At 44.6% G+C, this 14894-nt stretch overlaps 1 protein-coding gene across 6 annotated transcripts in view; it reads right to left on the reverse strand.

The window, feature by feature from the left end:
* The window catches only part of PPP1R12A (protein phosphatase 1 regulatory subunit 12A), a 127574-nt gene that overhangs the window by 90328 nt on the left and 22352 nt on the right, over positions 1 to 14894 (reverse strand). For all 6 annotated transcript variants that reach the window (XM_040410432.1, XM_040410398.1, XM_040410408.1 and 3 more), the window contains exon 2: positions 2084 to 2214. In XM_040410432.1, coding sequence (XP_040266366.1) covers positions 2084 to 2214 — 131 coding nt within the window. The remainder of the gene's footprint in view (positions 1 to 2083; positions 2215 to 14894) is intronic.

Below are 14894 nucleotides of genomic sequence, written 5' to 3' on the forward strand. Positions count from 1 at the left end.
CCCCATGAGTAATCAGCAACATGCACATAGGGGGAATCACCCCTCTTAACCCACCGTGGTATCGGCGTATAATTGGTGGTTTCAGTGGCTTCTGCGCGCTGAGACTACTCCATGTTCAGACACTCCAATGGAGGAACTGCCCGCTTCTTCACCCAGCAAGGCAGCGAGCTGGCTGGGCTTTTCTCTACTGGGCGCGCAATCCGGCTGCCCCCACTTCCGGCTTACAGCGCATGCTTTCCTCTACTGCCGCCTAGGAAGTACGTCACTGCTCAGGCCCCTGCGTCCAGGCGCACGCTTCTCCCCCCTGGCTTCGGACGAGGGGCCGACAGCCAGACATGCGACACGTCCGTAGACGTCCAGGAAGGAAGAAACCCTCCTAGAAGGAGCGGAGTGGGGAAGAGAGAGAAAGACGCCCAGACTCAGCAGTGGCTCCTAAGGGAGACTTACGCCGCAAGTGTAAAGCCCTCCATATAATCTTTAAAACAGACGGGGCGTCCACAGCGCTCTATGCTATCCTTTCCAAATTCCTTCCTGTCCCCTTAGGACAGGAAACAGAACTGGAGGTAGAGGTGGTGGTCCCTCTTTTAAAGCAGTTTCTGGTTCCTGTCCTTAGGAGGTGGTCTCTCCATGGGTGCTGTCATAAGCGAAGGGGGAAAGTATCATAACTCCGGAACTGAGCCTCAGATCAAGAAAGGAAAACAGCATTTGAATCAGGTGAACCACAGCTGTGTGTCTATACAAACAGTTTAAAGGGCTTCTGTCACCCCACAAAACTCCTTTTTTTTTTTTTTGGATAGTTACATTCCTTATAGCGCAATATAGGAGAATATAATCTTATCACTTACTTTCATGCGGCCGTTTCTTTAGAAAACGAAGTTTTATAATATGTAAATCCGGTCTCTAAAGAGAAAGAGAAGACGTCATCGGCGCAGGCGCACTGAGGGAGTTCTGAGGAGACGAGCCTCCTCATCTCAGAGCGCCTGTGCCGAATGAACAGAGGCGCGCGATTTTTGAAATACTGACAGGGCCGGCCGGAGGAGGAGATCACGGCTGGCCCTGTCAATCAACACGGCGAGGGGGCGGATTTCTGCTGCGGCTACCAGCAAGTAGACGCCCTACTTGCTGGTAGAGACCGGATTTACATATTATAAAACTTCGTTTTCTAAAGAAACGGCCGCATGAAAGTAAGTGATAAGATTATATTCTCCTATATCGCGCTATAAGGAATGTAACTATCCAAAAAAAAAAAAAAGGAGTTTTGTGGGGTGACAGAAGCCCTTTAATAAGGAGGTCACTGGTGACAGATTCAATATAAAGGGTTTATCCCATGACTAATGCAAACAATGAAAATCAGACGACATAGTATGTCACAACCTCTCTCTAACAAAGCTAGAACCAGCCCTGTACCTCCCATGGATCCAGAGATCTCCACATTCATTGCTCTGCTAGATTTATATCAAGCTGACAGCTCAAGGGGAGGGTCTTTTCTGCTGCAGCTTGGGGGCGTGTCCATGCTCTCCCCATCACAGCTCAGGAGGCAGATGAAGGATGAAACTGAGCATGTGTGACCATCTCAGTCAGCAGGACAAAGAAATCAGAAAAACAGGAGGTGGCGCTATACAGACATTTTATAGAATAACTCAGTGGCTATGCTAAATTTTTAATAACATGCAATTGCGAAAGTATTCAGAACCAGATGCTGGTTTGAAAATTGTATTAAAACTGTATGAATATTTTCAAGGAACAACCCCTTCAAACTCTTTGCTAGAAAGCCATACACCTTTATGTACAAAGCTAGTACACTGGATTTCATGTCCATGTTTTAGGAGTTTCCCCTTCTGGCTTTCATTTCATTGTCACATGCCCCACTCAACACCAATATGGGCAACATTTAAGGCACTGAAATAGTGACATATGATGTTGAGATTTGCTTTCCTAACATTAGTCCCATATACACATTTTAATAGCTTAATTCCAAGAATCACTTAACATAAAATCAGCATCTTAGTAATACGGTTTAGTTCACATTCTGATCCATGCGACCTTTGATGTTTAACCATGGTAGTTTAAGTAACTAACTTACTCTGCTATGTCAAGGTATCCACAGGAAGAAGCAGCGTGCAATGGTATCCAGCCTTCATTGTCTGGTTGATTAATACTAGCGCCATTCTCCACAAGGAACTTGACCATCTCAAGGTTATCATCAATGCAAGCCTGTAGCAAGAAAGACGACATTCATGAACTTAAGTCATCCATAGCCATTTGTGTGCAATATGAAAAAAAAAAAAAAAAAAGCGAAGCCCCAGTTTTTGCAGCACTAAGGGTTAAAACGTCCTCACCACAGACACAAAGCAAACATTACTGATTACCTAGAAGGCTCCACTAAGTAACCTGCTGCACCGTAAAGCTGTAGGACCCCTCTTATAAAGGATCATTTCACACAGTGGGTTATCTGACAACAGCTTTTAATGGCGGAGACTAGCAACTGAAATCTAAGAACCTTCTATGAACTTAGGCTCCATTCACACGTCCGCCATTCGGCAAAATTGCAGAACGGATGCCCCATTTCATTCTCTATGGGGACGGAATGGATACGGACAGCCCACAGTGTGCTGTCCGCATTTGCGGAGCGTGGCCCCGATCTTCGGGTCCGCAGCTCCGCAAAAGATAGAACATGTCCTATTCTTGTCCGCAGCTTGCGGACAAGAATAGGCATTTCTATAGGGGTGCCGGGCGGGTGTGTTGCGGATCCGCAACACACCACGGACGTGTGAATAGAGCCTTAGGGAGAGATTTATCAACCTGGTGTAAAGTAGGACTGGCTTAGTTGCCCATAGCAACACCAAAGGAGCTGTGAACAATGAAAGGTGGAATCTGACTGGTTGCTATGGACAACTAAGCCAGTTCTACTTTACACCAGTTTGATAAATCTCCCTCTTGCGCCAATCTGAACACGCAAAGCTGCAGTATAAAGCATTGGGAGAACGTCAGCTTGAACTTCCGAGACTGAAAGTGGATTTTAAACATCCTTGTATAACTAGCAGAAAATGCAATGCTGTTGTCAATGGCCAGAGGTACCACTTGTTTGATTTAAAAAGCATTATCAAAAGGAGCTCCCCACCCCCTTGATAGGGTCACCATATATCAGCCAAAAAATAAAAATAAATTGTGCCATTTGCTAATATCAGCACTGAAAGAATACAGCAGACTTTAGAGGCCAGTATATTCATGAGCAGAGGGCTCAGCCCCACTTCTGTGGACACCTTCTACACTAATCTGACCAATTTCTGTCCACATTGGTGTGTATATGGTCAATTGATTTGACTGATTGATATAGATTTGTCTGCCATTCCCAAAGAACTCAGACCAGTGACATCAGCCTGACTAGTCAGAAATCTGAGTGTACGGCCAGATTACAGGGGACGTCACCTCTCCTGACAGGTCACCTAAGCCCCATTGAAGTGAACAGGGCAGAGCCGCGCTCAGGCCAGTGGTACTAGGCGTGATGTCACAGGGCCTGCGGGAAACAACGAGAAGGCCACGTCGCTACTGCCTTCTCAAACAGCTGATTGGCCGATCAGATGCCGATCTATCCAGATGGGTCATCAGTAAGAAAAAGCTGCGGTTCAGCGGTTATCCAACCCCTGAAACGCTGCACCATACACCCGGGCCCCTCACACACACACACACACACAATATACTTACCTTGCTCCCCGTTGCTCCTGGTCACGCATGCGCGGATGAAAACATCCAGTGTCGGGAAGGGGGTGGGGGTGGCAGCATGCGACGGGGGCGAGCCTCCCTAGCATCGCGGGTGACGCTAGGGAGGCTCATCCCAGTCAGCACCTGCCATTGGCTGACCCCCCCCCCCCCCCAAACACAGGATGTGCGAGGACCAGGAGCAACGTGGGTGTCGGGGAGCAAGGCAAGTATATTGTGTGTGAGGGGCCTGAGCGTGTGGTGCAGCATTTCAGGGGTTGGATAACCCCTTTAAGGCTGGTGATTGACAGGCTGCTGCATATACTGCAGAGATGGGTGAGGGGAACGCTCTCGGCAAGAATACAGTGGCTTTGGCTACTTGGCGTAGGCACCTGTAGCTGTATCATGCTGCCCGCACTTATTTCCACATATGCAGCCTACAGAGCAGCTTTAACCTTTAAAGCTCCAGCTCAAAGCCATACAGAACAGAGCAATGTACCTGCTGGCCAGTTGACTGTTACACTGGAGTTCTGCTCAATGGTGGATTGCTGCAAAACTCGACAAGCAGTTCTGTATCAGGCAGATACGTAAATGATTAAAGGAGTGGTCTGATTAGACCAGTGATGGCTAACCTCCGGCACTCCAGCTGCGTTGAAACTACGACTCCTAGCATGCTCTATTTATTTCTATGGAGTTCTGAGAACAGCCAAGCAAAGAGGGCATGTTGGGAGTCGTAGTTTTGCCACAGCTGGAGTGCCGAGGTTAGCCATCACTGGATTAGACTCTGGGTTCTGCCACAAGAGGGCGTACAAGTGTTTCCTGCTGCCCTATAAAAAGTCTCTCAGAGGCTACTTTTGTGTAGTGTACCTCTAAATAATAGATTGCTAAATGCTAGACATGCATCTACGACGAGACTTTGAGAAGGGTTGCATCCTTGCACTGAGAAGCAGGATGGACATTTGGACAGACTGCCTGCCACCTAGGCCGTTCTGACCCAGCTATTAGGTGGGTAAAGATGGCACAGACAGACCACCAGTAGTGGGGATCATGTGATCCACCAAGTAGTACAAGCAGCTCCTACATTGTCCACCATCCAGATACAAGAAGCGCTTTCATTACACATCCCTGTCTGTCCGGACCATTTCCAGGCACTTAGGAGAAGGAAATTTAGTGTAACCACACTCATTATGTGTACTGCCATTGACAGCCGACCACCGTCGCCTTCATTTGCAGTGGTGTAGTGAATGAAAACCTGGACTGCTACAGTCAGGGACCATATTGTCTTTAGCGATGAATCAAGGTTCTGTTTGGGATCTGACAAAAGTTGGGTTGGTGTATGGAGGCCTTGTGGAGAGCACTTCAATGGATGAGTGGGCCCACACAATGCCATGAAAACATTCCCCGGGCTAGAACGCTTCCACCAGCAGCTTATGTAGTTCCAGCAATACCTGCAGGGTGGCCTATCCTCAGGATAGGTCATCCATATCAAAATACCAAACAACCTTCTGTAGAAGGGACCCAGCTAGAGAGCAAACAGCATGAACTGGAAGAGGTTCTTGCTACAGAGTAGACCACCACTAACATTATGGAGGGTAATATCTGAAGCCGGCTTTGCTAGAGTCCGCATTTACGTACTTTGCACCAATTTTACCAAATGTTGCACTTTTGCCTAGAAATGCAGCTTTTTTTTTTACGGTATTCCCACTACTGCAGCAACTTTGGGGCTTTTTTGTGCAAGTCAGCGATGACTAATATAGCTAACCACACCCACTGTCCAAATCTGGAGTGAGAGATGTAAAAACGGAAAAAGTCACAAAATGTTTGCGCAAATAATCCCAAAAAGTCACACGGATCTATTTTTCGACTCTGAAGTGATAATCCAACCCATTGTCCCTTACAGGATGTCAGCTCTCTAGAATACTTATGATGAAACTGCATTCTTTTCATGAAAAGTAGCTAGAATCTGACTGGTTGCCACTTTACGCATGATGGCCTGCACATTTAGACATCTTCCACATCGCACAAATGCATGCGTGTCACTCGTCTTTTACGGCATCAGGCAATCTGACTGCAGGACATACTCCACATAGCACGGACTTGTTTGAACCATATACATAGAATCTGGCCTGACGGCATTCCAGGAATCTGTGAACTTACTCAATGAAAACCAAATGAGGTCAAAGAAAAAATTGACAAGGCCTGTTTCAGATGGTGTATGAAGCACTGTCCGTGTGACAGACACATTTCACCTACATCATGTGAATATGGGACAGCAGACCTGGGAACTCACAGTATCATAAGGAATTATGGTGCAGTGAGATCGGGTTAGGCAAACTGCAGTCAGTCTGAGAAATGAAGCATCACACAAACTGTGTTGCATTGACCAAAGATGCCGGATGAAAAACCCCCGGGAAAGGGAGGTGATTTAAACGTAATATTTAAAAAAAAATATATTTTATATTGTTTTCAAACTTTTTTTCACTTTTAATTTAATAACTATTAACCCCTGTAGGGGGCTAAAAGATGGGATTTTTTGATCCCTTGTCCTATTCACCCTAATAAAGATCTATTCGGGTGAATGGGATATCGACACACTCCCTGCTGAGCTGTGCCTCGTGCATAGTTCAGCAGGGAGCTTACCATGGAAGCCCGGGAAGCTTCAGAAGCGTCCAGACTGTCATAGTAACCGATCAGAGGCTCACGATTAACTGCAAGGGCTCCAATTGGAAGGCAGAGGGAGCCGCATCCCTCTGCCTAACCTCACAGATGCCACAATGTGTTGGATGCGGCATCTGAGGGGTTAAATGACAGGATTCGGCACACTCGCTGTCCTCAGTCATTGTGGCCAGGAGCCTGCTGTAGGATACAGCCAGCACCCGCCGCATAAGGAGCGGGCTCACTGCAGCAGCCTGCTACATACAATGGCCCATGTACTGCATTATGCGTTAAGGGGTTAACTGCATGCCGTCTACATCACTTGAATGGTGGAGGAAGGTGTAATTACACTGCACTGCTGCTACAACACAGACTGTGTGCTAGTGGACACTGAAGAGCATGCAGCACTGGCATGAGCCTCTTCAAGTAGCTGGGTGTTCGTGCCCCACCAGTCTGATATTGATGATCTATGACTGATGGGCTGCTGTAGATAAATTTGTTGTTTTTGATGAAATTACCTGACACCACATTCCCCCTTCTGCTTCAGTGAATGCACGTCATAAGACAGATATGCAAAGGCATTGCCCCTTTATGAAACATGCGAGAGAAAAAATTAAGCAAATCATCATGGGAAACACTGGGGCAGATTTACTAAAGCTATAGATTGCAGAAATAATTAGACAGGCTGTCTAGACCTGCAGCAGATTTATCACTGCGGCTGATGCTGGATGATACAGTCGGCAAAGTATTATTGGTTGGCTTGATTTAATACAGAATTTTACACCAGAACTGTGGCGCTAAAAGTTGCATCTTGGGCCACGCCCTTTCCCCGAAAGCCCCCAGTCTCTTGTTAAGGCCTCTTTCACACTTGCGTTGTCCGGATCCGGCGTGTACTCCACTTGCCGGAATTACACGCCGGATCCGGAAAAACGCAAGTGAACTGAAAGCATTTGAAGACGGAACCGTCTTCCAAATGCGTTCAGTGTTACTATGGCACCCAGGACGCTATTAAAGTCCTGGTTGCCATAGTAGGAGCGGGGAGCGGGGGAGCAGTATACTTACAGTCCGTGCGGCTCCCGGGGCGCTCCAGAGTGACGTCAGAGCGCCCCATGCGCATGGATGACGTGATCCATGTGATCACATGATCCATGCGCTTGGGGCGCCCTGACGTCACTCTGGAGCGCCCGGGGAGCCGCACGGACGGTAAGTATACTGCTCCCCCGCTCCCCACTACACTTTACCATGGCTGCCAGGACTTTAGCGTCCCGGCAGCCATGGTAACCACTCTGAAAAAGCTAAATGTCGGCTCCGGCAATGCGCCGAAACGACGTTTAGCTTAAGGCCGGATCCGGATCAATGCCTTTCAATGGGCATTAATTCCGGATCCGGCCTTGCGGCAAGTGTTCCGGATTTTTGGCCGGAGCAAAAAGCGCAGCATGCTGCGGTATTTTCTCCGGCCAAAAAACGTTCCGTTCCGGAACTGAAGACATCCTGATGCATCCTGAACGGATTTCTCTCCATTCAGAATGCATTAGGATAATCCTGATCAGGATTCTTCCGGCATAGAGCCCCGACGACGGAACTCTATGCCGGAAGAAAAGAACGCATGTGTGAAAGAGCCCTAAGCCACACCCAAACACTAACGCTAGAAGAAGTGTCAATGCGAGGCACTTTTTGGCACAATTTAAAATCTAGGTGCACTCATGTGAGTAAATGTAGGAAATACGTTTTTGTCAAAAACAGCACAGAACCCTAATGCAGTGTCTCATGGGAAGTAGCTAGACTGCATTCGTGTGCGTATCTCCATCATTATCAGTGGGTAATCACTGGTCTGGAATAGATCATGTGCACATTATCTTCAAGAACACCTATGGAGTGTGGCATGGGTTAAATGGGCCTAAAAGGGACTGCAAAAACTGTACAAACTTTTAACCCGAGATATATTAGTGGCAGCATAGAAAAGCATAGTTTACCACCCTTTTACATCAAGAGTCCAAAAAAAAAAAAAAAAAAAGTAAAATAAAAGTGCATGTGTGTAGACCAGCACCTCAACAGTCATCTATTACCATCTTTGGGAGGATTACAATGAAAGGAAATGACTACATTAAAAAAGGGCTCATGAAGACAACCTTATTTTTGGTCCAACATCCAATCCGTATTTTTTTTTTCTTTTCTCCAGATCGGATGTGGACCTATTCATTTAAATGTGGCAGGAAAAGATGCGGCTAGCTCACAGTATGTTGTCCTCATCCGCAGCCCTGCAAAAAAAGAGCATATCCTATTCTTGTCGTTTTGCGGACAAGGATAGGACATTTCTATTAAAGTGACAGAAGACTGCAGCACGCACACAGCAGGCATCCATGTTTTGCGGACCACAAAACACTTCTGGCCGTGTGCATGAACACGGAGCAGGATCAACCACTGACAATAAGGCTCCATTTACACGTCCGTGGTGTGTTGCGGATCCGCAACACACCCGCCCGGCACCCTATAGAAATGCCTATTCTTGTCCGCAAGCTGCGGACAAGAATAGGACATGTTCTATCTGTTGCGGAGCTGCGGACCTGAAGATCGGAGCCGTGCTCCGCAAATGCGGATGCTGACAGCACACTGTGCGCTGTCCGCATCCATTCCGTCCCCATAGAAAATGAATGGGTCCGCACCCATTCCGCTCAGAACTACAGGTCGATGCTGTGGTAACTTAGGAGGAAACACAGCGAGTAGCAGAGGAAGAAAATACTTTTATAACCACTGAACGATAAATATGTGAAATTTACATTAGGTAATTATTGATAATGAATTAGTCTAAAACACAAGTTCTATTTATGGTAACCGGAATACCCCTTTAAGGCATAGGAAGCACCTAGGTGGTCAGATAATTGCAATAATCCACGTCAAACAGTAAATAGGAGTTTTATCAGTCACTTTGGTGGAGAAAGTTACTCCTCAAGTGTAATCACCAGGGGCCCAGAAATCCGCTGCTACTATACTTATTGTGCACAAAAGCAGAGCTTTAGGCTAAATGCACACAATCAGGATTGAGTGCAGATTTTCCGCGCGGATTTGCGTGTGGAAAATCCACACTGTAGGTCATGTACATTTTATTCTACGAGAATTTGAAATTCTCAGTGCACACAATGCAGATTTTTTTTCGCGGGGATTTGGACCTGCGGTGCGGATTTTAAAATCCGCAGCATGTCGATTTATTTTATTTTTCCTAACCGGATTTTCTTCTTTCACTTACTAAAATCCGCATGCGGAAAATCCGCACCGAAACTGCACCAAATCCAAACGCAAATCCGCATGCAATCTGCACCAATTGATGTGGATTGACCGCACAGATTTGCCTGCGAACACCTGCGGATTTCAGTGCGGATGCTCCGCACATGAATCCTGAACGTGTGCATGTACCCTTAGGCCTCTTGCACATGAACGTTTGTTTTTTCCGTTTCCGTTCTTTACAGTCCGTATACAGAACCAATCAGTTCAATGGGTCTGCAAAAAAAATAAAAAATAAACAAAATTGAATGTACTCCGTATGCATTCCGTTTTTCCATTTTCGTTCAAAGATAGAACATGTCCTATTATTGTCCGCATAATGGACAAGGATAGTACTGTTCTATTAGGGGCCAGCTGTTCCGTTCCACAAAAAATGGAAAGCACACGGACTTCATCCGTATTTTTTGCGGATCCGTTTTTTGCATACCGCAAAATACTGAAAAAGCCTTACGGTCGTGTGCAAGAGGTCTTAGCCCAACAGAATGATTGAAGCTCCTGCATATCTACATCACTGGCAGAAATCAGACAAATCTCAATATACCCTATTATATGGAAACATCCTTAAAGGGCATCTGTCAGCAGATCTGTACCTATGACACTGGCGGCTGACCTGTTCCATGTGCACTTGGCAGCTGAAGGCATCTGTCGTGGTCCCATGTTCATATGTGTCCTCATTACTGAGAAAAGATTTAATACATGCAAATGAGCCTCTAGGAGCAACGGGGGCGTTGCCGTTACACCTAGAGGCTCTACCCTCTGCACTTTGAAAGAAGGCTCATGCACATGACCATAGCCTGTTTCACATCCGCAAAACAGTCCTATCCTTCTCAGTACTGCGGACAATAATAGGACAATTTTTTTGCAGGGCCAGAGGCTAGGTCATCAGTGTAAAACTCCCAGATAACCCTACAGGAGCAGAAAACTATGGGAACAATTCTGATAATTTTTTGCCAGTTACTACCAGCTTGTGACATTGTTTTCCAATTAGATTTTATTTTCTGTCTATTTTTTATCCTATTATCTATACATGGATTATGGGACAATTTGAGATCTCATTTACAGCTGTCACATGAACTCACTGACGTCCATGAGTTTTCTAGGCTTGCTCTGGGACCTCTGAGGAGGTGACCATTTAATGTGAACGGCGGACCCTGTGTTATTTATACACAGGTGATACTTGTCATTGTAATCCTGCCTATGATAATGAGATGCGATCTAGCAGGCTGGGTAAAACTGTAAAAAAACAGATGTGCGCACCATAGGGTAATTCTGAGAGTATAAAATTGTAAACGGAAATAACTTGCAAGGCTCACCTTACGTGGTTGTGCAAATGTAGGCACGACACTAATGAGGGTTTGTGTGGTAAGCCTGGACGCCTGGATATAATGGTCTGCAGCCACGGGATCACAGAGAATCTTCTGAGTGGAGATGCCTGGAGTCCCCAAGAAGATGATTGGCACAAGAAAAACGAATACGTCCCACGGCGCGAATTACCATAAACCAGTCACCAGGATCAAGACAGGAGACTTTTATTGCAGAGATACAACGCGTTTCGGGGAATCACTACCCTTCATCGGGTACAAAGAAGCTGCACAAATTTAACAGCACAAAGCTAGATATTTATACAAAGTACCGCCTGTAGAGGGGTCACAAGGTCAAAAGGGGTGTTGCCTAGATGGATATATGGCAGATATAATGTGTATATCAGCACAATCCTCAGAACGGACTGCTGATGTACACAACCTAAATGTGCTCACACATTGTGGAACAGGAAATCATAATGCTACATGCTTAATAAAAGCTACACAGTCACATGACATAGCGGCACCCACTAAAAGGGCCGGCCCTGAGATGGAAATTGATCAAAGGCACAGAGTGCGCATCCAATGCGCCCAAAATCGCGCTTACTAATGATGTAATGTTGTGATAATACTAAGTGTTCCGAACCCGCATCACATGAGCGGGGCCAGGTCACGTGGAGGCCGTTGCCGAAGTTACAGAGACGCTCCGATGGCAGGGGAGCAGTCTGCTGTATGGGGGCGTGTTGTATGTTCCGGATCACGTGGGAGCCGTTACTAAGCAACAGGGACGCTCTGGTGGTATGAGAGCGATCCACTGTTTGCGGAGGCAATCTGGCTTATACTAAGAGAGCGGGATTTAATTTACATTTAGTTTACATATACTAATGCACTGAAAATAAAGGAATAAGACTCCTAAATAAAATATGTATATACACACACATGCAAATACATATACAATATGCAATAGATACATATAAGGGTGGCATGTTGGGGTGATATGACCTTAAAAAGATAAAGAGGAGGGGGGATGATATATAAAGGCAATGATAATAAATAAATACCTAAATTAATTGAATAAAAAACAATTATATTCTCACACTTCAGGGTGCCTAAAAATGAATTAAATATTAATTAAATATGATTTAAATGGAATAAAATGCCACGTAAAAAATTATTATATGAAAAATTATTATATAAAAAATTATCCAGAAAGTTGTATGTTAATATATCAGACAATCCAAGTGTATGGTTAGTAATACTATTTAATGATAATCGTCATCATCGTGACATCTATTGCAATGGGGGTGGGTCCATGGACACGTGCACGTACAAACAGATGCACGCATACATCCGCACATCCACCAAAGGCAATCGTGATAATAATGCAGCCTATTAATACGCCCAATTGTTTGTAGGAGAGCAATTATGAACCCAAAAAAATCCAGCGGGTAATATATACCCGAACCTGGTGTAATTGAAGAAATTCCTATTCCTCTTGCTATTATATATATTATTATTATTGATTAATTGCAATGGATCTATGGGTTATAAATTAATTTCAAATGCCTCATTTAAACCCTGGGGATTCAAGCTGTTCAGTTTATAGATCCAGAACATTTCACATCTTTTGATTGTTTTCATGATGTTCCGGCTATCAGCATGAATCTGCTCTATGGGTAGAACAGAAATACTTGAGAAGAGACCCTGATGTTTATCCGTAATGTGTCTTGATACACTATGCTGCCTAAATTTCTTCTTAGTGTTTGAACGGTGCTTGTTCAACCTGTTGCGCAATGTGTGGTGCGTCCCACATACTGTAATCCACACTGGCATTCGAGTACATAGATCACATTATTTGATCCGCAATTCATTGGTTGTTTAATGTTAAAAATGTCGCCAGTGGTGCTATTACGAAAAGAAGTAGGAGAGGCAATATGTACGTACGTATGGAGAGGCAACACAAACATTTGGGTTGTCTGCATTTGGAGCTACCCATTGATCTAAATGGCGAAAAGGGACTGACAGTTGGCACTACTGCTTTGTTATGATGTAGTTCGCGCAATTTGCTCGGTGCCAGCAAATTTTTTGGGGGTTTTACTCTCCTAAAAGGACAGGGGTGAGCGGGTTGGTAAAGATTTGCCTATAAATGGATCTTTTTTGATAATGTGCCAATGTTTGGAGAGGATGTTCCTCACATCCTTATGGTTGCTACTGTAAGTGGTGATGAAATTGGCACTCCATTTGCCGTTTTGCTGATGTTCATCATCTGTCTGATCTTTTCGGCTGACTGATACAGTTCTCCTGTGTGAGGGCCTTGGCTCTATTGTAGGCCGCCTCAATGACTCCATGAGGATAGCCTTTCTTCTGGAATCTCCTACGAATTGTCTCACTTTGTAGGATAAAATCCCTAGTCAAGGAACAATTCCTTCTTAACCTTTTAAATTGGCCAAAAGGGATATTTGTCTTCCACTTTTTAAAGTGAAGACTAGAATACTCAAGATAGCTGTTAGTCAACCTTTTTAAAAAAACGTACGGGTTTCAATTTCATCACCATTTGCATTCATTTCCAGATCCAAAAATTCTATTTTTGAACGATCATATGTCCCAGACAAAGTTATACCCCAATTGGAAGAATTCAAGCATTTGATAAAATTCTCAATAGAATCAGAATCCCCATCCCATATGAAAAACAGGTCATCTATATAATGTCGATATAAAACAATATTATCTGACCACTGAGTGGACACATGGATATATTTATCTTCAAATGCTCCCATGAAAAGGTTCGCAAAACTGGGTGCGAAACACGTACCCATTGCGGTACCTTTGCATTGGAGATATAGTTGTCAACCAAAAGAAAATGTATTGTGTGTCAAGATAAATTTGATGGATTCTAATATAAATGACTTCTGATCATCTGGTACTGAAGGATCTTTATCAAGAAAATAATCGACACATTTGATACCCAATTCATGATTGGGTAAATAAGCATGTAGCATTATGATTTTCTGTTCCACAATGTGTGAGCACATTTAGGTTGTGTACATCAGCAGTCCGTTCTGAGGATTGTGCTGATATACACATTATATCTGCCATATATCCATCTAGGCAACACCCCTTTTGACCTTGTGACCCCTCTACAGGCGGTACTTTGTGTGTATAAATATGTGTAGCTTTGTGCTGTTAAATTTGTGCAGCTTCTTTGTACCCGATGAAGGGGAGTGATTCCCCGAAACGCGTTGTATCGCTGCAATAAAAGACTCCTGTCTTGATCCTAGTGACTGGTTGATGGTAATTTGCGCCGTGGGACGTATTCGTTTTTCTTATGATAATGAGATGACTGCTGAAAAGGGATTGTACAGAACAGGAAGTAGCAGTTTATTGTAGGCTTAATGGTCAGTGTGAAAACTGCAGAATTTTAGTGTTTTTGGGGAAAATTGATAATACAAAAAAACTATGAAAAATGCCTTTTTAAAGTTTCCAGTAAGTCATGTTTCCTCATCATACAAGGCACAGACAACTTCTATAGACCTAGAAGTGGCAAATTGTGCCACATGTGTTTAGTATAAGGTGTTTTTTGGGGTCAGTGGTCCAGTTAGGTTTTCCCCAGTGATCATTGCACGGGTGCTCCAATGAGACAGTACATTTCTGACTCTATGGCCACCCAGGGAAACATCAGCTGGTTGTCAGGCAGCTTGGAGAAAGGACGGTCCAGTTAGCATGGATTAGTACTGAGAATATGGAAAACATAGTAAGTTGGAGTCATAATTGCATTACTTCCATTGTTCTGCTCCCTCATAAAACTACTAAATAACGGCAGTGCCAGATGAGTGCCCGATGGATGCCAAGGACTAAGTCACGGCGTCTGGCATTTTTTACATAATCAGAAAGACTGCAGACAAAGCTTTAAAGGGGTTGTCCAACCTCAATTTTTATTTATTTCTTCTTTCTTTTTTTTTT

This window comes from Bufo bufo, chromosome 1 (genome assembly GCF_905171765.1).
Source record: "Bufo bufo chromosome 1, aBufBuf1.1, whole genome shotgun sequence".
In the NCBI taxonomy this organism is placed as follows: domain Eukaryota; kingdom Metazoa; phylum Chordata; class Amphibia; order Anura; family Bufonidae; genus Bufo; species Bufo bufo.